Here is a 26,747-nt window from a genome sequence, read left to right as displayed (position 1 = left end):
CCCTGCTGGGCCGCCCTCGCCCCGGTGTCCCGGGGACGAGCTTCGGGCTCCTCCCCCTCCTCCTCCTCCTGCCAGCCCGTCCTGCGCCCAGCGGTCAGCTGGCCAACCGCCCGAAAGTCAGCCCCTCTGCATCCTCACTTTTTGTTTTTTTTCTCAAGTATCACAATGTTTATTGATAGATACAAGTATATAAAATCAGGGCATGAACATGACTTGATAAATTAAGTAGACTTAATTTCAATACTATAATAAGAGGGACCGATTCAAATTCTCACCATTTGTTTCACACCCACAAAACCACTTCAAGGGCATTAACGATCTCTCAGAACGGATCGGTTTTGTGCAAGTAAACCATGTTTCTTTTAAAAAGACTTGTGCACTTGCCCAGGCTCAAGGATATTAAAATCTAGCACATGAAGCCCATTACTAGAGGTTGAAATACAGGCAATATACAATGACGGCAACAACCATCAATTACAGTTAAGAATTTTTCTGTAACAACCAAATGGAGAATCAAATACTGCAACAACTCAAGTATTACTGAGCAAAGTGCATTTCTACAGTATTCAGGGTTGCTATTCAGCAACACTGGCTTAGATGATGGCCTTAGCTCTCCGTTCATTCATATAGTTTGACTTAGTTAGCTAAGCATCTTTGAAAATGTGAGTGTAGTCAACAGTAAGCTCGAAGAGTGCTTCCTGGAGTATAAACACTCAATAGAGGGGCACCTGGGGGGCTCAGCGGTTGAGCACCTGCCTTTGGCCCAGGGCATGACCCCGGGGTCCCAGGATGGAGTCCCAGGTCGGCCTCCCTGCAGGGAGCTGCTTCTCCCTCTCCTGCATCTCTGCCTTTCTCTCTGTGTGTCTCATGAATAAATAAATAAAATCTTAAAATACATAAATAAAATATTAAATACAATGATTCAATAGAATGATACCTAGTATTGGGTCGCTGCAATCACTTCTGGTAAGTTCCTGCTGGGACTAGGTGAGAGGACCCCAATCTCCCTTACACACTGTTAGCTAGTCTGGTCTTTCTAAAAAACTCATGTGGTGGTTGGTGCCTGAGGTGCTCACTTAAAAGCCTAGTCTGGGGGATTCCGGGGTGGCTCAGTGGTTTGACGCCTGCCTTTGGCACAGGGCGTGATCCTGGACACCAGAGATCGAGTCCCACGTCAGGCTCCCTGCATGGAGCCTGCTTCTCTCTCTGCCTGTGTCTCTGCCTCTGTGTGTGTGTGTGTGTCTTTCATGAATGAATTAAAAAAAAATCTTTAAAAGCCTAGTCTGACCCTTGCTTTTATATAATACCTCAGGTCAATTCCACTTCACCGTCACCTCTTTCGTCTCCCCCTCGACACCCTAACTTGTACCCTCCTGAAGTTACAGACTGTAATCATTTGCACCTCTGTTTTCCTACATGACTTTGCTTACACTGTAACACAAAAAGTTACTTCTTATGTGTTTATGTCTTTAGCCAGATTAGGAATTCCTTGATGCCATGAACTGTGTCTTAATTTAAGCACAGAGATGTGAACTGTATTTTTGTTATTTTGATTCCTGAGGGTGGTACAGATCTTTGCTTTTTAAGAGTAGAAGGTGTTGAGATAGTATATCACAAAGTCATTATATTGACAATGAATTAGTTTTGGGCTTTGAGAAATAATGATAAAATTAAAAATCTACCATGTATTTAGTAATCACTTTGCAGTATATACATAAACCATTATGTTTTACACCTTAAACTCATACAATATTGTACGTCAATTTTATCTCAAGAATGGTGGGGGAAAAAACCCCAAAAAATCAGGAAACTGATCACAAAAAAAATAAATAAATATATAAGATAAAAATCCATCAGGCGAATTGACTAAAGTATATATATATTTCAATATGGTTTTCTTTTGGTCATATATTTGCTTTGCAAACAATGGCATTTTGATAAACAGCCATTATTAAGCCTACCACCTTCCATAGTTTCCATCAATCTTTCCACCAGGTCAATAAACTTGGTAGCAAGTTAATCAATAGGGTTTCCTTCAAAAGCACTCCTTCCTGAAGTAATACCCTATGAAATTCTATTCTAGTTAAGGCTTTGTTCCTTTATTTGGCCTAGGAATTAAATTAGTTCTAGAGAAGTTAAAAGAAAGATTTTTTTTTTAAATTATGGGTCTTTTCCTTTTAGAAAAGAGAAAGTGTAGATTTAGTACTCTTTCAGGGCATTTATTTTTTAAGAGAAATAGCTTACTTTGCTGATGGTGAAACACAGCTGAAAGCCATTTAGACAATAATGAAGATCACTAATGCCTTATAACATGAATTCCCTACCAGATAATATGTTGTTTGGCATCTTATTTAAATCTCTATTATGTAGGGAAATCCAAGTCTTCACCAGAGATTGGGTGGACATATCTGCAAAACCACATCTCTGATAGAAATGTACCAATTATACAAATAAACACACTACACATCCCTTCCTCACCTTCACATTCCAGTCATTCAATCAAAAGTATTGAGTACTTTTGAGCCATGTATCAAGCACAGTGCTAAGCGCTGAGTCTGTAGTAACAAATGTTATTAGTCCTCCCTTTCATGAAGCTTAAATTCTACAGAGGGAGTTGCTGAGTATTATATACTCTGGATTCTGCACACAGGCTTATTCCTCTTTGTTCCTGTTCTTACTATCTAAATCCAGGCCCTCTTTTCCTCTCATCTAGTCTTTGGGCTCCTAGACCCAATTCCAATGTGCATGACTGGGAGGGAGGTGTTACCCCCACACCACCAAGCAATTCTTGGAATACCAGCTGGGTGTCTTACCATTCAACTCAATTCGGACACTGTCTATCCAGAGATAGAGTCAGATTCCACAGGCTAAGCATGCAGTCTTAGGAGATCCCCTCAACATCCTATTTCATATGCTTGCTGTGCTTCTGACCTACTGGCTGTAGGTTCAATTAATTTTCTAGAGTGGCTCACAGAACTCAGAAAATCTGTTTCCTCACTAGATGACTGGTTTACTATCAAAGGATGGAACTCAGGAACAGCCACATGGAAGAGATGGAAGGGCAAAGTAGGTGGGAGGAGACATCCACGCCCTCTTGGAGTGCACGGGTCTCATCAAATCTCCATGTGTTCAGCACCGACCTGAAAGCTCCCATAACCCCATCCTTTTTGTTTTTTATGGAGGCTTCATTACACAGGCACAGTTAATTAAAGCATTGGCTACTGGTTATTGGTTCAACCTCCAAGCCCTCTCCCTTTCCGGAAGGTGGTGGTGGGACTGAAAATTCCAAACCCCTGATCATATGGTTGGCTCCACTTGCAACCAGCCTCCATTCTTAGAATCTGTCCTTAGTCACCTCATTAAGTAACAGGAGACATGTTTACAGCTCCCATCACTTAGGAAATTTCAAGGGAAACAGCAATGACAATCAAATATATTTTTTTTATTATAAATCACAGTATCACTGTGATAACTGGCATCCCTTCATTCCTTCCTTATTAGATTGATCTAAAACAGGTCTTATTTCTAGGGGCGCCTGAGTGGTTCAGTCGGTTAAGCATCCAACTCTTGATTTGGACTCAGGTCATGATGTCCGGGTCCTGATATCGATCCCCACCTCTCACTTGGTGCTGGGTGTGGATGTGGAGCGTGCTTAAGATTCTCTCTCTCCCTCTCCCTCTGCCTGCCCTCCCTCCTCTTTACCCCCCACCCTGCAAAAAAAGCAAAACAAAGCAAACTCCTTATCTCTAGTTTTTCCTCTATTTTAAGCTATTTTCTGCTGTCTTCAGATTAATCTTCCCAGAGTTCAGTTCTGATAATGTTACTTTCCATCTCAGAGTCTTCAATGCTATTCAGCCTCCCTAATCCCTTACTGTGCCCATGTTTAGTTTACATCGTACATGTTCAGTTCACTGTTTTTCCCTGTAAGACTTTCCTCTGATTTCCTTTCTTCATGAAACCTTTCCTGGTATTCCTAACAAGAGCTATATCCCCCCTTCTCTGTCCTTCTGCGGTACCTAATGCCTCAAATACATGCTCATTGGATTCTAATTTTTATATTATTATCTGTGAACATCTTAATATCTCTATCAGATTGTAGTCTCCCTGAAGGTAAGTCTCATTTCCTATTGATTTTCATATTACTCACGAGCCAATTGTGATACTTTCCATAATGAGCACTCCACAAATATCTTTTTATGAATACTTGTAGAAGGCATATTATAAAAGTCTGTGCCCTCTCCTTTTTCTAGGTGACACTTGGGACTTACTTAATTGTAAATATTTTTAAATATTTTTGAAACAAAAATACAAGTTTTAAGATTAGTCATGTCACTCAAAAAAAAAAAAAAAACTAACGTATGACTTACAGGATTCCTCTAACCTAGTTCTGCTTCAAATTTGAAGAGTCTTTTTCTGAGTCATTTGTGATATGCACAAGACTCTTTCTTTCCTAATGATTTACTCTTTAGAGTAGCAAGATCTGTCACAGTCCAGACTGGGGGAAAGTATCTTGTTTTAAGGTTAAAATGGAACAGTGCTTAAAAATGAAAGACCAACACAAAAACATTCTTCCTTAAATCTTTTAGATAAATTAGATGTACTATTTCTTCTTTCCTTGTTTCCCAACTTCTGTTCTTACAGGTCTTTTTTAAATGTCCTCTTTCAAAGGAGATATTTTACTCTAAATTTTCTCACAAAAATAACACTTTTATAAGCCGACATGTAATCAAAGTGAACCAGATTTCTATCATTATTTAAAGGAAAGCCATTGTTGCTATAGAATTTCTAAGCTTTATTTTGCTGGCATGAGTTACAAGAGAAAGAAAATAAAAGATGGATTAGCAGCATGTTTTTCATCTGTATTTGTTTTTTTAAATGTGATGCCAAAAAGCTTGGTGTTTGAGTTCTGTAGCTAGGATTGGCCTTTTCCACAATGCAAAATTTCCTAACAATTTGTGGTATTATCTTTCTAGCATATTTATTTATACAATATGAAAAGTAGTTACTGCGACAGATCTTTTTATGAAATGATTTAATCATCCAAATTAATCCAAATGAATTTGCTCTGAGTGAAAATGGTATGTTTAAAAAAGTGTTACTGGCTACATTTCAGAATCCAAGATTAAAACTCAGATTTATCTGTATTCATTGGTGTGGACTAAAATGCAAATGTCATATTGAGAATCGAGACTAAACAAAAAAGAATCTGCATCTGTGGAATGGGGTGGTTGTGAAATAATTTGAGGTCTGGTCCATCACGTTTATGACTTTTCTGCTAGATTTGTTAACAAGTATGCCAGGAAGGGTTAGAATTTATTTCTAAATGAGATTATCAGTACATTTAACATGTTTAGTGAGCTCAGCATTTACTGAGAAACTTTGATGAAGAAAATGTCTCAGCTACAGGGACAGGAGAAGCAAGGCAAGGAAACTATGAGGGTCTTCTATCCAGATGGGAATATCCACTATCTTTATACTCTGAAAAATGAAAGAAAAAAGTTAAAGACCAACATAAAAACATCCCCTCCTTGAATCTTTTAACCTGGATGGATTAGTGGGACTGTCTTGTTTTTCTTTAGAGAAGAGGAGAGAATAAGGGAGCTCTCTGAGCTCATACAGGTGGCCAGTGACCCTGATCAGTCTAAGCATAATACTCTAACCCCTGCTGTTGGTACAGTTCTGGGATGAGACCTAAGAATTCTTCCCTAGTTATTCACCCTCTATAATCACCTTCCCCTGATGTTTGGTGGACCTGTGAAAATGAGATTGTTACTACCATGATTATTTACATTATCTAAGACTTTATTGTAGCAAACAAAAGAGGCATTCTCCTGCTGACTTTGAAGAAGTAAGTTGCCATGATGTCAGAGGGTCAGGTGGTTAGAATATGGGCCTTGCCTCCAGGGGCTGAGGTGTGCCCTAGCCTACAGCCAGCCAGAACTCCATGATCCCATCCTACAATCTCATGGAACTTAATTCAACTAACCATGAGAAAGAGCCTGGAAACAGAGGACTCATAGCCTCAGATGAGATCACAGTCCTAACTAACAACTTGATTTCAGCCTGGTGAGATCCTGAGCAGAGAGCCCAGACTCCTGATCCACAGAAATTGTCAGATAATAAATGTTTTGATTCAAGACACTATATTTGTGGTACTTCATTTCACAGCAATAGAAAAGAAACACTCACCCACAGTTAATGCAATTGTAAGCGTGGGCAGTCATTACACAGGAGTTTCTAACTAGAGCTCAGAGATAGATGTCCTGTCCTCTTTGTTGGAAAACATATTGAATGTTGTTTCATTAAAGCCACATACAGAGTTGCTGTTACCAAAGTTGCCATGTGGAGCACCCAGAATGCACCAGGAGAGGATGAAATTGGCAGAGCAATGGAAGCAGAGAGAAATGCATTTGAGTCCTGGTGCTTCATTAACTCTGGCCCACCTCAAAGTTGGTTATCTCAAATTCTTAAATTCTGTGAAAGATATTCTTTGCAGTGGCACTCATCCCCCCCCCCCCCCAGGATTAATAAGTCTCATCATTGGGATTTGACCTCAGGCATCCTAGTTCCAGAGGCTATTTTCCTAACCATGAATCACATAAAGAGCTATAGAATATCCTTACCCATTGATTAAATAATTAATCGCATCTTATTTGATATAATTTAGAGCAGCTGCAGTTAGATCAAGGAAATGATTATCAGGACAAAAAAGTATAGCTATTCAGGCACTACTTTTAACAGAAGGTCTAAAATATTTATATCCTTTAGAGTTTTTCTAAAGTTAAGAAATCATTTTCTAAATGTTGATTTTAATCTACTGTTCTCAACATTAAATAATTCTCACTTATTTGGTTAAGCATATGTTATCCTAATAGCATAGTCATTTTATTTTCTCAAGACTCCCATACAAAATTTTGTAGACCTTTTGTATACTGTTGACATTTGCGTCTCAGTTTGTACGGTTGTAAAATATAACAACAAAACCAAGCAAAATTCAAAAACTAAAATCGTGTCACAGAACAAAACTGACTTCAGAAGAAAAGCTGTTCTTTATTAGAGATAAAAAAAAATCTTCCAGAAAAGACAAAGAAGATAGCTTTTATCTCACTCATTTCAAATTCCTTGACTCAGAGTTTGGAGTTCTATACATCAGAAGCTGGTCAGTGACCACTTGGTTATGAAACAGTTTCTTTCAAAAGTAGCTAAACTCTCTCGAATTCTATCTTTCTGATCTTTCTGGATCTATTGAGAGATAGTAGCTCCCAGGAAACAACAGATTTTAGAAGTACTCGACTGTATTTTATGAGTGGTCATTACAAGACAAACATCATAGATAAAGTATCAAGAAAAATGAATGACAAAAATGGTAGCTGTGAACAAAGAAAAGTATAGTTTTTCATGAATTTTGACAATTTGGGATATCAGAGAAGCATGAAAGGATATAAAGGAATCGGAATCGGTCACCTTTGCAGCTGAGAAATATTAGCAGATATTCACCAAACTATAGAAAGTAAAACAGAAATCAACTGTATTTTTTTTTTTTTTTTTAGAAATCAACTTTATCATCCTGCCCTGTATCTGGAAATAAGAGAGTAAAATTCTTACCATTCCTCAAGTGATAATAGAAGGCAACCAAGGGCAATCCATTTGGTCTAATAGGAACAGCAAAAATGACATGAAAATAAGCCAGGAGACCTATGAAAAAGTACTACAAAGTAAAGAGAATATCATCGTAAAAATTGAGGAGAAGGAATTAACTACTGTAAGCACTCTGATCCAGAATTCAGGGTAAGAAATCAGGAAAATTTTTGTTTTTTGTCTGATGTGTGCAAAATACATTATTTCCATAAAAGTATGGAAAAAATATTGAGAGGGAAAAACAGACTGGTATAAATAAAAAATAGCCTGAAGTTAAAAAAAAATTAGATGAGTTAAGAAGGTAACCTAATAGGAAATAAATACGAGGAAACTAAAAATGCGTTTGCAGATTTACAATCTAGACTGATAGAGCAAGTATGAATAACTCTCATGGAAGAAAAACAATATACAATTATGCAGAGCACAAAAGATAATAGATGAAGACAGAAGACAGAAAATGTCATAAGTATGAAAGAAAAACAATGTACACATAATTAATGTTTCTGAATATAAAACCAGATTAGGGGCGCCTGGGTGGCGCAGCGGTTGAGCACCTGCCCTCGGCCCAGGGCATCATCCTGGGGTCCTGGGATCGAGTCCCACATTGGGCTCCCTGCATGGAGCCTGCTGCTCCCTCTGCCTGTCTGTACCTCTCTCTCTCTTTCATGAATAAATAAAATCTTTAAAAAAATAAGTAAATAAATAAAACCAGATTAAAATGAAAACATCAAATAAAATTTACTAGCAATAGAAGAAACACCTCTTATATTTTTAGAAAAAGATTGTGTGAAGATCAGAAGATCCAAAATAATATCAGTAAATAGAGAATCATACCTATAGGTATTTTTGTGATATTATTGAAGGGAAATTATAATAAGCAATCATTCAAAGAAAAAAAGAAAAGAACTATACCTATAATCGAACCAAATACTGAAATGGAATCCAGACATTCCTTTTGCAGCACAAAATGTCCAAACACAATGAAGTAATGCCTACAGTTCTGAATGCAAACTATGACCTCAAACTTTTCTACTCAGCTTATATATCTCACGTCCTTTCTATGTGTTAAACACTTTAGTAAGTACTTTACATGCATTAATTCCATTAGCCTCACATGAATCCTATGAGAAATTTGAAAACTATGAAGTACAAAATTATTAAGTTTACTTAGAGTCACATGTAAAAAGATGATATTAGGATTTGAACTTATGCCCATTTCATCCAAAAGTCTGAGACCTTAGCTATCATGCTCAGTGTGAGCAAAGCCTCAGGAAATATCCAATCCATATAACTTTCTGGAGAAAAATTACTTGGAGACTTAATCAAGAAACCAAGAAATAGAGCAAACATAAGAATTTAATAAGGGAGATATTAGGACCAGCAGTAGGGACTATAGTTCATTTATATGCAGAACGGTTAAACCGGGTAGCAAAACTGAATTTATTTTTATGTGTGTGTTTATTGCATGCATATATAGGTTTTAATAGTATATATAGACAGACAAAATATAGTTTGGGCACAAAATAAATATGACTCAGAAGGTAGAAAACTTAAATTCCATACTCTTTGGTAAACAAAACACAATAAAATTTTTTATCCATCTCAAGGTTTTTGTAATCTATTTTCTCATAATAGATAACTTTTTCGATAACATGATAGAATTTTGGCTTTAACCAGAATGTCAGTCTTTCTAGTTAGCAGTTGTTAGTGAAATAGCTCTAAAAAGTCAAGCTTTTTTTTTTTTTCACCCCAAGATACAGCGTAAGGGCAAGATTTCAAGTACCACAGCCATTTATAGGTTATTATTAGAAAAAACATGACTGCTAAGGCTAAGAGCAAGATGATTGCTAACCTTTGTGCGAATTAGCAAAAGCTGCCTCCTCATGGCAGATACATTAGGGAAAGGCACTTTGTCTGGTGGATAAATTAGAAAATACCTCAGGAATTATTAGAAACAACTCCTCCCTCTGGTAAGATGCACTCCCACATGGGTGTTTGGCTTGGCAAGAGGCCAGCATCTTCATGCAAAGAAAAAGGCATTCCTTCTTCTGGGTAGAAACAGCTTCTTGTCAGGGTCCATGACCTGGCTTGAGAAGCCTGAGCCGGATTTCAGCACCTCCTTGCCCCTCAGATGAGCACCTTTATACAGAAACCAGACTCCAGGACCATTCACAGTGACCTCATCTGGGAATATTAGCACAAATGTGAATCCTAATTCACTTGGGCTGCAGTCCCTCTGGCCAGCGTCAGAATTTTTGTGTATCTTGAAATCCTCTCAATCTACATGATGTAACCACAAATGTTCTCGAAAAGATTGATTTTAAGAAATTGTTGAGATATCTTGATTTCAATAGTGTTACTTTCCAGGCAAAGTGAACATGAACCTTGAAACATTGTGTGATAATTAATTGCCTAGGAAAAGCTCAGAAACCTTTTAATTCCTACTAAAAGCCTCTATTCTCTTTTGGACAGTAGAGCCTCAAGGTACTGTCTCTGCCTTTTCTCCTTTTCAGCTTAACTGCATGGAATATATTAAGAATTAATTCGTATTCATCTCTTAAAACTAACATGAATAAGAGGTTTTGTTCTACTACTAATAACTTAATTTTAAAAACAGAACCAAAAGTCTCAGGATATATTAATTATAATACTTAAAGGTCGAGGGATGCCTGGGTGGCTCAGCGGTTGAGCGTCTGCCTTCCGCTCAGGGTGTGATCCCGGGGTCCTGAGTTCGAGTTTCGCATCAGGTTCCCCGCAGGGAGCCTGCTTCTTTCTCTGCCTATGTCTCTGCCTCTGTGTGTCTCTCATCAATACATAAATAAGATCTTTTTAAAAATTACTTAAAGGTAAAAACAGGTGTATTAAAGTTTGCAAAATCCTTTGTCCTGAAAGGGCACTCTGTAAAATTATCACTAAGAAAATGGACAAAGGAAAAATAGGAGATAAAATGAATATATAAAAAGGATTGAATTCAGTGGCACAGTCAGGCATCTATTCTACTATGAGCTGACCTTTTTTTCTTAGTTATATCAGTAAGGACTTTTGTCTGCTACTACCTAGTGTTGATGATGATAAAGGACAAAAGGAACAAATTCTTAGAAACTTTTGAGGGAGGAAAAAGTTGAGCAGCAGTTATGGAAGACAAACTAGGCAATACATACAGAAATTCTTCAGCATGTTGATGCCATTTGGTCCTTCAATTCCACTTCATGCATAAGGACTTATAATAGAGAAAATGAGAAAAAAATAATATCCATTAATAGACTGGTTAAATAAATTTGATACACACTTAAGAAAATACCATATAGCATATAAAATTTCTACTGCAGAAAAGCTTTTTAAAATGTAAAACTTCGGGCTCCCTGCATGGAGCCTGCTTCTCCTTCTACCTGCGTCTCTGCCTCTCTCTCTCTCTCTCTCTCTCTGTGTGTCTATGAATAAATAAATAAAATCTTTAAAAAATAAAATGTAAAACTTCTTAGAGAAATTTAAAGTTAAAAAAATATATTCGATTTGATCCCAGATCAAGAAAGGCAGGAAGAAAAGCTAAAATAAATAGAATGACAATAGAAATTATTTGGGTAGATGTTTTATATTCTTTTTCTCCTACAAACTGCATGATTTTTTTTCACTCTTCTCCCTCCCAATAGGACACAGTAGACAGTTAAATCTTTATTGATTTAATAAAAGTTAGCATTTTGTGGTTTTAAAATGAAAATTTCTGAGCCTCTGAAGAAATATGTACATGTGTTCAACTACATGCTTACACAACGTACATGCACACACACTTTGTTATTTACTGACGTGGAGAAGACTCTGCAAGGAACTGATTTAAGGGAAGTGAGGCAGGAGAGAAACAAAAGCAAATAAGGTCAAATTATTAGAGAGCAGGCCACAGCTCACATAGAGCACAGATACATCTGGAAAAGGCCAAAGGACCCACTGTATCCAGGAATGGTCCAGGAGGAGTGACCGTGAGCAGTCTGCCTCTGGCTCCTGAGCCTGTCATTCACTCTTCAGAGTTCACCTCACCAGGTATTTACTCTCTCTTTATTCCAGGCTGCATTTCCCACTTAATGAGGGTAGTCATGGGGGTATGGTGCTTCTTCCAGGCTCACAAGTGGTGGGAGTCAGGATGCCTAGGTGGCTCAGCGGTTTGGCGCCTGCCTTCAGCCCAGAGTGTGATCCTGGGGTCGCAGGATCAAGTCCCGCATCGGGCTCCCTGCATGGAGCCTGCTTCTCCCTCTGCCTGTGTCTCTGCCTCTCTCTCTCTCTCTCTCTCTCTCTCTCTCTCTCTCTGTCTCTCATGAATAAATAAATAAAATCTTAAAAAAAAAGTGGTGGGAGAAGCCAGAATGCCCATGGCAGGCAGGGCAGAGAAATGGAGTCCTTTTTCCTAGTATAAAACCAGTGGTCAGGGGAAGGCAAGGAGGCCAATGGCTTTGGCTTGTCCTCTGCATGTGCTGGGCTGCTAGCTGTTTCAGGCTGCCTGTGTGGAGAACTATCAGGAAGATGGGAGCAGGTCCAGGACCAGCAGCTGCAGCAACATGAGCATGTGTCTGAGTGATTCTGGGCATGGGGTACATCAGGAACAGTGTCTATATTGAGGTCAATTTATCACCCGCTAATTACCTTCCACACTACTTGCAATAGTCTGAGTTTTTGTGTCTCCCACCTTAAATTCATATGTTGAAATCCTAGCAAACTATGTAACGGTATTAAAAAATAGGCCTTTTGGAAGGTAAGTAGGAAATGAGGGTGGAGCCCTCATGAATGGGATTAGTGCCCTTACAGAAAAGATGGCAGACGGCTCCCTCACTCCTCCTGCCAGGTGAGAAAACATCCCAGATGCAATGTTCATTTCATTCGTCCACTCATTTCTATATGAAATAAATGTTTGTGGTTTATTAGCTACCTAGCCTAAAAGATAAAAATATAAACTTTTAATTTTTTATCATCTGGTAGGTGAGAAATGGCTTTTCTTTTTTCTTTTTTCTTTCTTCTTTCTTTCTTTCTTTCTTTCTTTCTTTCTTTCTTTCTTTCTTTCTTCTTTCTTTCTTTCTTTCTTCTTTCTTTTCTTTCTTTCTTTCTTCTTTCTTCTTTCTTTTCTTTCTTTCTCTCTTTTTTTTTTTTAAAGATTTGCATTTATTTATTCATGAGAGATACAGTGAGAGAGGCAGAGACACAGGCTGAGGGAGAAGCAGGCTCCATGAGGGGAGCCTGATGTGGGACTTGATTCCAGATCCTGGGATCATGCCCTGGGCCAAAGGCAGACACTCAACCGTTGAGCCACCCAGGCATCCCAAAATGGCTTTTCAAATAAATAGAATGTGAAATGCTTTTGTTAAATGTATGCCCCACTGGGGAGCTGGGTGGTGCAGTCAGTTGAACATATAACTCCTCGTATTGGCTTGGGTCATGACCTCAGGGTTGTGGGATCCAGCCCTGCATTGGAGTCTGCTTGGGATTCTCTTTCCCTCTCCCTCTGCCTCTACCCACCTCTCTCTCTCTTCTCTCTCTCTCTCTCTCTCTCTCTCTCTCTCAAATAAATAAATAAATCTTGAAAAAAATGTTCAACTATCTTTCTTTTTCTCTAGAATATCAGTACAAGTTATTGGCCCATTTTTCTATTAGGTTGTTCAGATTTTCCTTTTGTGATTTTTTTATAAGATCTTTATATAGAAGACTAGCCTTTATCAATGATAACATTGTAAATATTGTGCTTTGGGTTTATATCTTTCTTTTGAGTTTGACATTTTTTGTCTTGCAGAATTTGTCTGTTTTCAGTTTTCCTGTTAAATGTATCAATCTTTTCTTCTGGGCTTCTGGATATTAAGTTAGAATTAAAAGGATTAAAGTCTCCCCACTCTATGGTAATAGTGAATTTCTCCTGTATTTTCTTTTAGAAGTTCTACCCCTCCTTTTTGAACATTGAAATCTGATTCATTTAGAATTTATCCTCATTTCAATGGATGTATGAATCCAAATTTCTTTGTTCAAGTTATTATCCAGTTGCCCCAACATCATTTATCCAAAGTCCATTTGTATCTCTGATGATTTGAGGATCAACTGTATCATATTTTACATTCCAATGTTTTGGACTTTCTTTCTGAACTTTCTCATAGGTATATTTATTTAATTACCTACTTTCTCACCAGCCTTTAAATTATAGGAGGGTCCACACTGTGTCTACCTTATTTTACCTATGTCCTTAGAGCTTAGAAGAGCACCAGGCACATAGCAGGTTGTCAATACCTATTTGTCGTATTTCAGAATGCTTATGATATTCTAGGACAATATTTCCCTCCCCCCCCAATAGGTTTAAACACGATTTCACATTTTTAATTTAATAACAAATATTTTACAGAGCACGAAAATAAAGAAATGTGTGGCAGACAATACACAACATTATGTGCCTCAGTTGAGGTACATAATAGTTTCTCTTAAGCAAAGTTAATTTATTTTAACCAAAAATATTTTATTCAGTCCATATTTTAATAGGAGTCAAAGAATACTGAAATGTTAATGTCTAGATAAAACACTTTTATTAAGCACAAACAAGATAAAGTCCATTTTTATATACATTAGACACTGGGACATTGCAGATGCAATGTTCATTTCATTCTTTCACTCATTTCTTAGTAACTCTGGAGGTCAAAAATCTAATAAGCTGCATTTTTTTCTGGGAGGCGTGATTTTGAAACAGAAGCAACTCATCTAGCTGAAATCTGGACCTAGTCCATCAGGCCCCCGTATTTGCTTTTCAATGCACCTTTACCATTTACTTGTTGCTATTTGACTTCATTTGATCCCCCACAACAATCATACAACAAGTAGGGCATTCTCTCCTTTTTACAGATGAGGAAACTCAGATAATCTATACTGTAAGTGGCAGAAAATTTGGGGATTTGCAAAGATCTCAAGATATGTTCCTTGCAAATGTCAATAATCCACTATATTTAAAAAGTGCAGCATTCCATTGTAGAATTATTAATACATTCAAATAATTTTATTTCATTCTTCATTGGCAAAGCAGCAGCATGAAAAGCAAAATAGCACACAACTTCAATTGAATGCAAATACATATCAAAAATCATAGGTCCATGAGATAGCAAATAGTTAATTAAATGTTAAATAGTAACAATATATTTGATAACAGTTTTAGTGGTATAAAAAATAAAAGTCCAAGATATCCCTCCTCTATTTAGCAACTGATGCTACATTTCTTCATTTCCTATTATTGAGGTACTATTATATGTATGTATATACATAGATATGTGTGGCATTTTTTTCAATTCTGTAAGAGGAATTAAGTTTTAAATTTTTAATTCTATGCAAAGCAAACTCCTTAAGAATCAAAGATTCCATGGTAGACACCTCACTATATCATTCAAAAGAAAAGAGCATAGGATTGGAAGGCACAGTCATTTGGTGTAAGTCACATAGCTTCTCCAGTGACCTAATACACCTGCAAATTGAGAGGAATTTGCAATAACACCCTAATATTCATTCAGGCTTTAAAAAATCTAAAATCTTATAGTTCTATGATCTGTTTCTAAGTATCCTACTCTTTAAAACTACTCAGTTGACAATTTTAAGTAATTATACACACACACCCCAGACTAAACAGTGGAGAGAAAGAGCACTGTTGTCTTAATTTGGGTAGCTATAGTAGACTTTGTAAAGAAAAAAAGTCACTACTGGGTGCAATGGAAAAAAATTCTGCAAAATAATTTTCTAATCAATGAGAATATCCCAGGGCAGTGGCATGTTGCAATTATATACATAACTGCATTTCAGCTGAACAACTTAAAATCATTTGATTCTCTAAAATAGAGTAAATCAGTAAATCTATTTTTTTTCTAGGAAATTGCATATATTTGTACCAAGTGTTAAATTGCCATGTCCCGATATTCTGAGAAAATACATTATTGTTAAACAGTATAAATCTTCCAATGCCTAAATAGTAGTGTTAGAAGGTAACTTCACTGGACATTATGATTATTGCATAGAGTTCCTGGAATCCAAAAATTTAATTCCATTGGCATGTGCAGTCAATAGGTTCCTGGAGAGTATGCATGACTTCAGTGCCATTTCCTGAGCAATACAGAGGCACAGACAAGTTTCTCACTCCATTTTCACGACAACACTTGCAGAATCTTAGATGGCTCTCAATATTGATGTTATATATGGTAGCAGAGGGGCATTTTCCATCACAAGACGCAACATTTACCTGTAAGGAGAGACAATGAGAAAAGCATTCTTAAAATTTTTTAAACTGGCTATTTATTCTCAGAAATCAAATGAAAGCAAAACTTTATTGTCACTATAAGTCTCCAAATTCTGTATGTTAGAAGGCCACAAAAAATACCAGATTAAAATTTAGTAACTTGAATAAATCCAAGAGATGTTCCATGGTGATGCCTAAGACAGCAAGGCTGACATAAATCAAACTCTGAAACAAATGTACACAGAAACTAGTCAGCTATATGTAAAATGTTCAACACAATCTCATAATTCTCCTGCAATCTGTATTATATCATGGCTCATGTAGACTGTAGTATTGAATAGGTCATATTAAATGGGGTAAGGTTAGAATGAGGACTTTTTTTTTGCTGAGTAAAATTACATAGTTAAGAAAAGATATAGTCAGATATATTTGGCTTTAATTTCCATCTCTCTAGATTGCAATTATGGTTCAGAACTATTGGTTATTTATGCTAAGAATAGTTCACACTTCTTCACAAACAGAATATTTTAATATCAGAATGTATGAATAATCTCAAAGTTAAATATTGTGACTTGCCATTTTGTTGACTTACAAACATATTAGTGCTGAGACATGTATACTTTGAAAGACACATACCCTTTATGTAACAAATTATATTTTCCCACTTACAGGGTTTTTACTTATACAGTCTTGTTTCTTTATGATTGATTTAATGATCACTTTCTGGCATATTCTTTCTTCTCTTTTGCCTGACAAAATATAGAATGCAGTCATTCATCAGAAGGCCCATGTCAGATTGTTTCATAATTCAATTAAACATATGCATGTATTTAAAATAAAAAATGTATATGTTTATACAAAACATATTCCTATATTAAGATATAATTAAAATTCCCCTCATGTATTTTATGTTCAATATTTATTTTCACTTTCTAAATAGATGTTCTCATATTTTTTAGCATTATACTCATTTCTTTACCTTATTGTCCTAGACTAGCTACCATAATCATAAATTAAAATACTCCACACACGTAATAATGCTAACATCAATCTGTGTGTATTATATATAGAGATAGAATATCTACTTAAAATTCTAAAAATATGAAGTGAGTTTTAGAATTAAACTATGCATAGAAGTAAAATATACATGTACATGATTAGGCATCTATACATATACACATAAATCTATTTTAAAGTTAAAAACAGATCTAAAAGCACTTTATCTTAATACATTTTAATATAAAAATCAGACACGAATGTAATTGAATTATTTATCAACCATTTTGAAATGTATGGGTGAGTCATATTATAGTTGATATTTATGGCTCTGAAATGATCTTTATGACTTCACATTAAAATACTTTGTATTAATTAATGATACAGTAATATACCTCTCTCTGTGTGATGGATGACCACTTGATAATACACCTAAGAAGATATATTTAACCCTCTCTGAGAGTGGATGTAAATAACCCCCAAATCAGTATGCAAAAGACCAAAGTTATTACTTCATTCTGACATTGACTTTCTTTGTTCCTTTAGGAAAGTCACTGAAATCATTCTGCTGGTTTCCTTGTTTGCAAAAGACTGAAATTAGGTCTTCAGTTTCCAAACTAGGTTAGCCACAAGATCTCTAAGTGCTTTATATGAAATGCCAGCACGCCAGGTATCTAAAAGTTAAACTACTCCAGTTGAAGCAGAGATGAGTAGCAAAGGTTGCCTGAAATTAAACTGTCCTTCTCAAGGTCACTCTTGACCTTCAAAGTGCTAACTTTGGAGGTCACAGCTCAGTTCTCATCCTACTTAACTTCTCAGCAGCATTTGGCCCAGTCTATCACTCTTCCTTGATTCACTGCCCACACTTGGCTTCTGAAACGCTCTCCTTTCCTCCATCTCACTCATGGCTCTTCCTCAGGCTCCTGTGCTTGTTCCTTCTTCTTTCCCAGGCCTCCCAACTATACCTGGGTCGGAGGTTCAGGTTTGGTGGCAGAGGGCAGGCTGTTGTGTACCTTATGGGAGTCTCACTCAGTGGCTAGTTACTTTATTAACCTCTCTCTTCTCATGTAAGAATTAAAAATAGTCAAGAAAGGAATCATCTTTAACATGACCTGTAAGGTACCCACCCTCTTCTTTTTGTCACCTTCATCCCTGTGCTTAGCCAAACTTTGCTATTTCCTCTGCTTTCAACACTTTTCATTCTTCCTGCCTGGCTTCCCAAAGACATTTAGTCTCCCCAGATGACATCTCATCACAGAGACATCCTCTAACCACCCACTTAGCAACCCAGCTCCCCATTCTCCATCCCTTTTATTCTGTACTATTTTCCTTTATATCACTCATTTCTACCTCACATAATAGTATATATTTATATGTTCATTGTTTCTCCCCCTTCTTGATAATATGCACGAGGCATGCAGGTATTGCTTCATTCACTATCAGTCCCATGCCTAAGAGAGTGCCTGATACATGGAAGCCACTTCATAGAAATCGGTTTGATAAGATAATTCCTGCAATGAATATAACTGGGACAGCATCAATTTATTGTTAGTAAGATGAACTTATTTGTACCCAAGAGGCATTTCCTATTCATTCCTTAAAGACTACTGTAACAGATTTTGCTTAGCACAGCATCTGCAATAGTATCCAATATCCAGTCTCTCTGAAATATCCTGGTCACCCAGAAGCAAAGACTGCAGACAGGGATTTTGATACCAAAGCAAAAACTATTTCATAAGTCCTTACGTGTCAGATGGGAGAAACTGAGGTAGCTTGGTATTATTCTGCAACTTCAGAGAGGTTGATAGAACTGAAAGGTCCTGGGCCCAGGCATTGGATAGGCCTGCGTCCGTTGCCAATTAGTACAATCAACTTTTCTGAACATTCATTCCCTTATTCATTTCCCCCTTCCTTCTCCAGACCCCTGGCACAACACACTCCAGAGCTTTTTTTTTTTCTGTGATTGTACTGATTTTATTACTTTTACTAAGTCATTTATCTTCCTCACACTCAATGCAAAGAAATAAAACAATATAAGGAAAAATATGTCCTCATTATTATTCACAATAAAAAGGGTCTGCTTCATTCTGCAGGCCTGGGCATATTATATAATGGAGAGCACTTAATGCCTCAAGGGGATCAAAGTATCATTTTGATTCTGATCCAACGAATAGAAACTCATGCATATCTGTGACTGGACTAACTCCATGAGAGCTGTGATTTACTGAACCGCTTCTGTGGTAACCCCAGATCTCACTAACTTAAGAAAAGACCCTACACAAGAAAAGATAACAATGAATCCTTATCTGGGGGAGGAACCATACCTACCTCCCTACATACCTGCCAGAGCTATTGTGAGGATTGGCTGCAAGACTGTCTGCAGGGGGCTTAATAGTGTTGATGTGTATCAGGCAATAAATGGTAGGATTATGGTCAGTTGGATAGATCTTCCTCTGTCTGCCCTCAGACAACAAAATGTACTTACTTGTGTAATAATCAACATGGAGTTACAGCGTCCAATGTCCTAATTGAGGTCACAATCCCATTCTCATCATAACTTACTTAAATTTGTGTAGCCCAGCATGTTCCAAGCAAATCTGACCATAGAGACCTTTTAAACTTAAAATATATTAAAAATCCTATGCAATACCTTTTGGGAAATACAACAATAAAGAAATTTCTGATATTTAGGTTAAAATTCATCTAAATTAAAGATATTTTATTCATACCCTAGAAGACCGAATTACACAGTAATTAACTACATGACAAACATTTAAATAATATGTGCTTCTCTCCTTGCATCATAAGATCTGAATTTTATGAGAAAAGTCATAATCACCATGAGCAATTAAAACTAATCTATCAAATTAATGCATATAATATGTCCTCACTTACAGATCTTGCAACAGCCTTCATTATAAAGCTTTACAATCCCTTCATTCTAGGAAGAGAGAAGGAATAAAGTCAAAACTCACAGTGTTTGTTCATTTCCTCTCAGACTAGAAATAGAAAACTAACTCTCTCAGTTTTTTATCAAATATCACAAAGCCTTTATAGGAAAATTGTATAAACTTACTTATTTCTAGTGAGAATTTGTTTTTAAAATTAGGAGCAGATATTCTGTTTAAATTTTTGTTATTTCTTCACTAATAAGAAAAAGTGCAAAAAGAGTAACTTACTTAAAAGAACACTTTATTTATTTAAATGACATATGCAAAAAAATTAAAAAAAAATGACATGTGCAAATTCTTACCAAAGCAAAGTAATAAAAGGTACTCTAAACAGAGGTCATTATGTTTTTTTCAACTCTGTGAAATAACCTGAAGTAGTCTATGAGACAAGGCTAAGTTTCTTAATATAATTGAATGTTAAAATGATGTATCTTTTTCTTTAATATTTTACTCCAAAAAAATCCCCCACTTCAGGATGACTCTTGCCTAAGCCTAAATTAAGAAAATTTTATCGGTTATCTTTTTGAATTCTTACAAATCTTCTTTTTTGAATTGCTTTTAGTAACTTGCTAATTGCAATTCAAGCAAAGGAATTTATGCTATAAAAATGCATCTGTGAGATAAGATGATGCCTAAAATTCTTTACAGAGCTGAAATTCTATTTCTTTCCTATACATGATATCTAGGGAGCCAGCCAGCTAACCACCATCACTAAAAGGGCACATCTTGGAGGAAAAAAATCAATGAGACAATGCTATTTCTGTACACATACGAAAAATATTCCCTACACTATAGAACAAATCTCACTTTTCATTAGGGATCATTATCTCCTAAATAGTTAAAGCTACAAAGAATCTTGTAAGAAAAAGTATCACCTCCAAAAATCTGCTTTCCCAATGGACTCGTCTCTGAGATAATAAGGAACCGGGATATCTAAACTAAAGGATCAGCAGTGCTGTGACATATGCCAAGTTCACCATGGCCTGTGCCCAGAGAAGGTAAGACAAATTTTACTTAGGCCAGCATGCATTAAAAGGTAAATGACATCATAAATTTGGCTGCGTGGTTAAGAAATAAAATTGGCCAACCTCTAATTGATTATTGATCCACCAAAGCAGAGGCTAGGTCTGCTGATCAAATGATTTTTCAATAATTCTTTGATCTAGCACAATGTCCACTCAGGGAGAATCAAAGTTATTTAGAACACGATTTATAACTCAAAATGCCAAACTGAAGAAATATAAGAAATATACATGAAAAATACATACCCCAAAATAAATAAGCCACAATGTATATATGTATGACTTTAGACAACATTATTTTTCTAAGTCATATTTAATACTACATTTTCTTAGATGTAATAAAGTACAAACCATTTTGCATTCGGTCTCATTAAAAGGGGGACAGACCATACTGTAGTTCAGAATCATTGTCCCTTTGTCAGTCTTAACACATTCATATGTGGTACAATTATAGTGCCAGGTACTCTCCTCCTAAAAATAAGAGAATGTCACTGTTTTGCTTATTAAACTATGATATATTTCTTAAGTAGAAAATCTCTTATCCAAGTCGAGATGCAGAGAACTTCTTGTGCCAAAAATGTTCATCTGGAAATATCCCCAAATTTATCTAAAAGGATTGAAAATAGATGGTATGTGTGTATGTGTGCATGTGTGTGTGGTTTCATACTGGAACTGAGATGTGAAATGTGAAATAAAGCGAGAGAGAGGAAAAAAAAAACAAATAGGTATCTATTTCTACTACAAGATTAATTATTCAATTTGGCCAAGTGTCAAAGGTCTTCTTCTAATATTCCCTCATTAATTATAAAACAACAAATCATACTAGTTAGTATGCCTCCTTTCTTGAATTTGTTATTCTTCCTTTTACTCCCTTATCAACAAAACAATTAAAAAATCTTTGGATGACAGTGATTATTGACTTTTGGCTCTAGTTTCACACTCCTTATCATTGTTTTAAAACATATCCCTATCACTTTTACAAATTTTTAAACATAGTAACTTTATTTCATTCCTGATTTCAGAATTCTTATTTAGAAATAAAAGTAGATGAACATATTATAACATAATTATTGGGCTGTAGTTGATTATTTATATTTTTATTTTATAACCCACATTTTAAAATGCTAGCCAAACTCTGGCTTAAAGATTCCTTGTGCAGTAAGAAGTTTTGATGAATTCTTTTCTCCAGATTATATTTTAACTTACGAATATCTTTAGATTTTCTAGAACCTCAATCAGAAAAGATCTACAAGTCCAGGTATAAGAGAAAATAAAATATTCAAACTCAAATAGTAATTCTAATATTCTGTCCCAAGTAGTACTATCTGACTTATCTGAAATCAATAATTAGTTTTTCTAAGAGAATTAGATTTATAGATAACTCAAGCATATCTTTGAAAGAGACAGGAGTTAATGTTCTTGATGTATATTTACCTTGATTGCATTTACTTTTGAGTTCTCAAAAACTATTCTGAATATAATTTAGCCTTTTATTCACATTTCAGGCTATCACTGTGAATACAAGTCATATACATAGATGGTTCTTGGATTATTGATTATAGAGTTTATGTTGCTCTTTTACTAGAAACCCCAAATTGCTGCATTCTTTTCAAGTAACTTTAATTTCTTTTCTCTCACTGAAACCTATGTCTTCCTCATCATCTTAGAAGCTTCTGTTTTCAAACACTCTCCTTAAAATATATTATAAAACAAGTATTGCTAGAATAAAACAGACAAACAATATCAACAACACTATTTAAATCAGTAGTACTAGTGCGCACATAATTGTGAAATATCAGTCATGGCACAAGACAAATGTTCATCTTTCTTATTTAATAAAATGTGGAGGATTGGAGAAATCTGCTTTGAGGGTAAATGAATAATCTTATGTAATTAAGAACACCAGCAGTAAGACCTCTAGATAACTAAACTATTAATAGAAAAACTTAAAAATGGCAATAAATCAGAGCAACTTCCAGGTAATGTAAGTTACAAGGAAATAGTTACACTCCTAAATCTAATGACATCACTAATAAACTGCACTAAAATTAGGAAGTTCCATTTCTCTATTCTAGGGAAGGAGTAGGTCATCTGCAAACCTATATGGACTTATTATGAGACAACAGGAGAATTCTGAATAATTATTTTATTATTTTTAGTGGAAAGATATGATATAGCATTACTGATTCTTGAGGTCCTTGTAAGAAAAATTGTCATATATTCTAAATCTTTTTCTCTTACTTACTCACGAAATCTTCACTACCTGAAATAATTAAAAGTTATCATGACTTTCAGATTTCTGGTAAAATGCTTCATTTTATTTATTTTTTAGGATTTTATATACTCATTTCAAAGGAAGAGACCACAAGTAGGGTGAGGGAGAGAGGGAGAAGCAGTCTCCCCACTGGACAGGGAGTCCCACCATCCTGTGTGCCAGGATCATGATCCGAGTCAAAGACAGACACCCAACCAACGGAGCCATGAAGTGTCCCCTCCCATCCTCCTTTTTTTTTTTTTTAAGATTTTTTTTGAAAATGCTTCATTTTAAATGAGTGAATAAACTAATGTTTTTTTCCCCTTTGTTCTAACCATTAGAAATAAGCAATTCTCAAAGCCTATTCCTCACATCTGGAAAAAAAATGAGGATCTATATTAAAATAAGTTTGACATATTCCTTTACAGCAGGAATTACCAAAATCTTTAAAATGTAATAAATAAAATTGTGTCTGTGTGCTGTATATGAGTGTGTTTATTGTATGTAGAACTCTGTGTGTGCATGTGTACATGTGGTATTTTTTAGACTCATTTAAGAACATCTTCAGAAAATAGAACCGGGAGCTACCCTCCAAGGAATTTATTTTAGGAACTAAGGAATTCATACCCCGTATATAACCGATGTTCCATTTTCCATCTGAAATTTGCAGGATACATTTTTGCAGGTACCACAGCAATCATAATCACTTGGAGATGGAGCGTACACCTGGTGCTGTGTATAACCATGGTACATTTAGTTAGCCACACAATACCAGTATTTTTAATGAATCTATTCTGGAAGTACTTTCTAATATAACTATATTCTCTCTCTCAGAATACCTCTAAGCATTTTAAAGGTTGACTTCGAGGCACTTCAAATAATAATTGACTCTATATGGCTGTATTAGAAAGGGAAGTAAATATTAACCTTTACATCCAGCAGCCAAGATTCATCAAGCAGATCAAGCAAGCTATATAGATAAATAGATAATAAGGCTCAAGATGTGTATACAAGAAAAGGAAAATATGCATTATATAGATATATTACACATTAATAGATTATTGGACTATTGAGTGTATACTTTTTACTTGTGGAGTATCCACTAGTTAAAATTCTATAGCTGCCATTTTATGATTAATTTAACTCTCCACCAGAATGACTTGCAAAGAATACTTACAATGTCACATTCTTTTGAACAATTCACCATTGTAAAATTCAGAGTGTGAAAGCCTGTATGGTTATCTTTTTCTTCCAGACACTCCACTGTGTAACAAAAGTCCCCTTCCAAATACTTTGTCATAGATTGGCCAGGATGCAATACTGATACTTCTTGAAATACACACACATCATCCTTTTCTAAGAAGAAAAAGTTAATGAAAAATACTATTTTGAGTTTTTCATTAATCAATCAATGGAACTTTTATTTAAGTTTATGTTTTCATAGTGATTTGCAATTTTTTTCAAAACCAATAAAGATCTTTACCTTTACATATTGTGAATATCTCAAGAATCTACTTGATAATGAATTTAGTACATTTATTCCTTAACACATAAGAAAGTGATCTGTAAACTTAACTCCTCTTTACTGTTTGAACTGCCTTCATAAGCTATGTTTATAGCAGATTCCAGAATTTTAGAATTAAGTGATCATCAAGCTACTTTTTCTCTCTTCTGGAAATTGTAACATGACAATTTGGGGGAATAGATAGAGATGGAAGCAAAATCTAAATCAATCTAGGGCTCTTCATGGTGGCTCTGTTAAAACATTTCAAGGTTTTTAATGGTTCTTTCGAGAGAAAATTTTCAGTTTTGTTGTGTTGCTAAATAGTCTTGTACATCATACTCAATGAGGAAGGTAGCTGACACAAAGTAAAAGTGACGTATTAAGGTAGGCTAGGAAAGTGATGAAGATTCAGCTCAGAAGCTCTTTGTATCTTGCCAACACTGAATTTAAGCCTTCACACAAAAATACAAGGGTTAATTTTTTTTTCTATTAGCCCACTAATACATAAGATTTGTTATTTCATAGAAAGATCAGTTCTATGTTTTGCAATGTTAACATCCATAATGACAGAACAGTGAGCAAAAATCTCTTTTTGATGCCTATTTTTTAAAATATTAGATATATATGTTAAAAAGAACATAGCATCCACTTTAAATTCTGCAAACTCTGAAAAATACATTCGTTTTTCTGTCCCATTAACATATTTCTCAGAACATTTAGAAGTAGAGCAAAAGAGGCAACTGAAAAACAATAATGCATTTTTATACTCAAAAACTGGCAAAATGGCTTATAAATATGAGTTATATTAATCAGAGAAAATCATTTTTAATTTATTAATAGTGAACAACAAATACCAATAACATTCATATCATTTAAAAGCTAGAGAAAACATAGTTACCACAGAGATACCGTACACATCCACAGTCACTCTGAAAGTTACGGTCTATTGCAGTAAATTCTCCCTATTAGAAAAAGGCATTATTATTAAATGATGTATACAGCTTATTATATGACAACTATGAAAATATACACAGTATAACACTTAGTAAGTTCCCTACCACACAGCAGACACATATCAAGTGCTTATTACATATTTGATTAAGGCTTTGATTAAACCAGTGGTCATTTAGTTAGCAGCCCACAGAAAAAAATTCACAATCAACAATATGATTATGATCACTTAAGCTCTCTAAACTTTAATTCCTTTATCTACTGAATGAAAGTAAAGAAGATGATCTTTATGGTGTCTACTAACTTGAAAATATTATTGGATCCTGAGCTTCTAGTGGGTAACTGGAGATAAGAGAATATGTAGTAATCCTGGAAATTTTGTTTGGTGTAAATGTTCTTGATCTTCTCTCTAGAGGTAGTCCAGGGTTCTGAGGTTTGCGTGGAGCTAAGCTGTGACAGCATATAAAGCAGAAGCAGAAGACTATAGTACAGCAACTAATAGCACAGACTCAGGAACAAGTCTCCTCTGTGCCCATCCTGGCTTTGCTGCCTACTAGCTGTGTGATCTGAGGCAAGTTACTGAGCCAGGCCTCTCCTCACCTTCCCTCATCTGTAAAATGGGAATAATTAACATCGCCTATCTCTTAGGTTTATTTACAGAAATAAATGGGTCACTTCATGTAAAGAACTTACAATAGGGCGGGCACACAGATAGTGTGGTACAACCGTTAGGTGTTAATAAATCGCGGTCATACCAATGCTTAAACAATTGCCCATCAGAAATGGTCTAGGGTCCTCTAGCTGTCGTGCCAGGTTTAAAGTTTCAAGAACTGCGTTTTTAAGTATTAACTTTTCCTGAGTGCATTTAATTTTCATATGATATCAGTAATAAAATGAATTTGATTCTTTTTTTCTTATTTTTAAAGGTTTTATTTATTTATTTATTTATTTATTTATTTATTTATTTATTTATGAGAGAGCACGCTCTCTCTCAAGAGTGGAGAGAGGGACAGAGGCGGAGGGCGAGGAAGAGGGAAAAATTGCCAAGCAGAATCTGTGCTGAGTGGGAAGCCCAACTCAGGGCTTGATCTCAGGACCCTAAGATCATGACCTAAGCCAAAACCAAGAGTTCGATGTTCAACCAATGGAGCCACCCAGTTGCCCCAAAATTAATTCAATTCTTAACACAAAACAGGATTCA

The 26,747-nt window shown here is 35.6% G+C and overlaps 1 protein-coding gene across 2 annotated transcripts in view; it reads right to left on the bottom strand.

Annotated features, from left to right (window-relative positions):
- Nucleotides 1–14,237: 14,237 nt before the first annotated feature.
- OTOGL (otogelin like) overlaps nucleotides 14,238–26,747 on the bottom strand; it is a 131,352-nt gene continuing 118,842 nt past the window's right edge. For both annotated transcript variants that reach the window (XM_055341884.1, XM_055341885.1), the window contains 7 exons: nucleotides 25,494–25,557; nucleotides 24,269–24,447; nucleotides 23,719–23,823; nucleotides 21,189–21,308; nucleotides 19,760–19,805; nucleotides 16,538–16,617; nucleotides 14,238–15,871 (listed from right to left, as the gene is read on the bottom strand). In XM_055341884.1, coding sequence (XP_055197859.1) covers nucleotides 15,671–15,871; nucleotides 16,538–16,617; nucleotides 19,760–19,805; nucleotides 21,189–21,308; nucleotides 23,719–23,823; nucleotides 24,269–24,447; nucleotides 25,494–25,557 — 795 coding nt within the window. In that variant the 3' untranslated portion in view covers nucleotides 14,238–15,670. The remainder of the gene's footprint in view (nucleotides 15,872–16,537; nucleotides 16,618–19,759; nucleotides 19,806–21,188; nucleotides 21,309–23,718; nucleotides 23,824–24,268; nucleotides 24,448–25,493; nucleotides 25,558–26,747) is intronic.

This window comes from Nyctereutes procyonoides, unplaced genomic scaffold (genome assembly GCF_905146905.1).
Source record: "Nyctereutes procyonoides isolate TBG_1078 unplaced genomic scaffold, NYPRO_anot_genome, whole genome shotgun sequence".
Lineage (NCBI taxonomy): Eukaryota > Metazoa > Chordata > Mammalia > Carnivora > Canidae > Nyctereutes > Nyctereutes procyonoides.
This window is presented reverse-complemented; position numbering and strand designations above follow the sequence as displayed.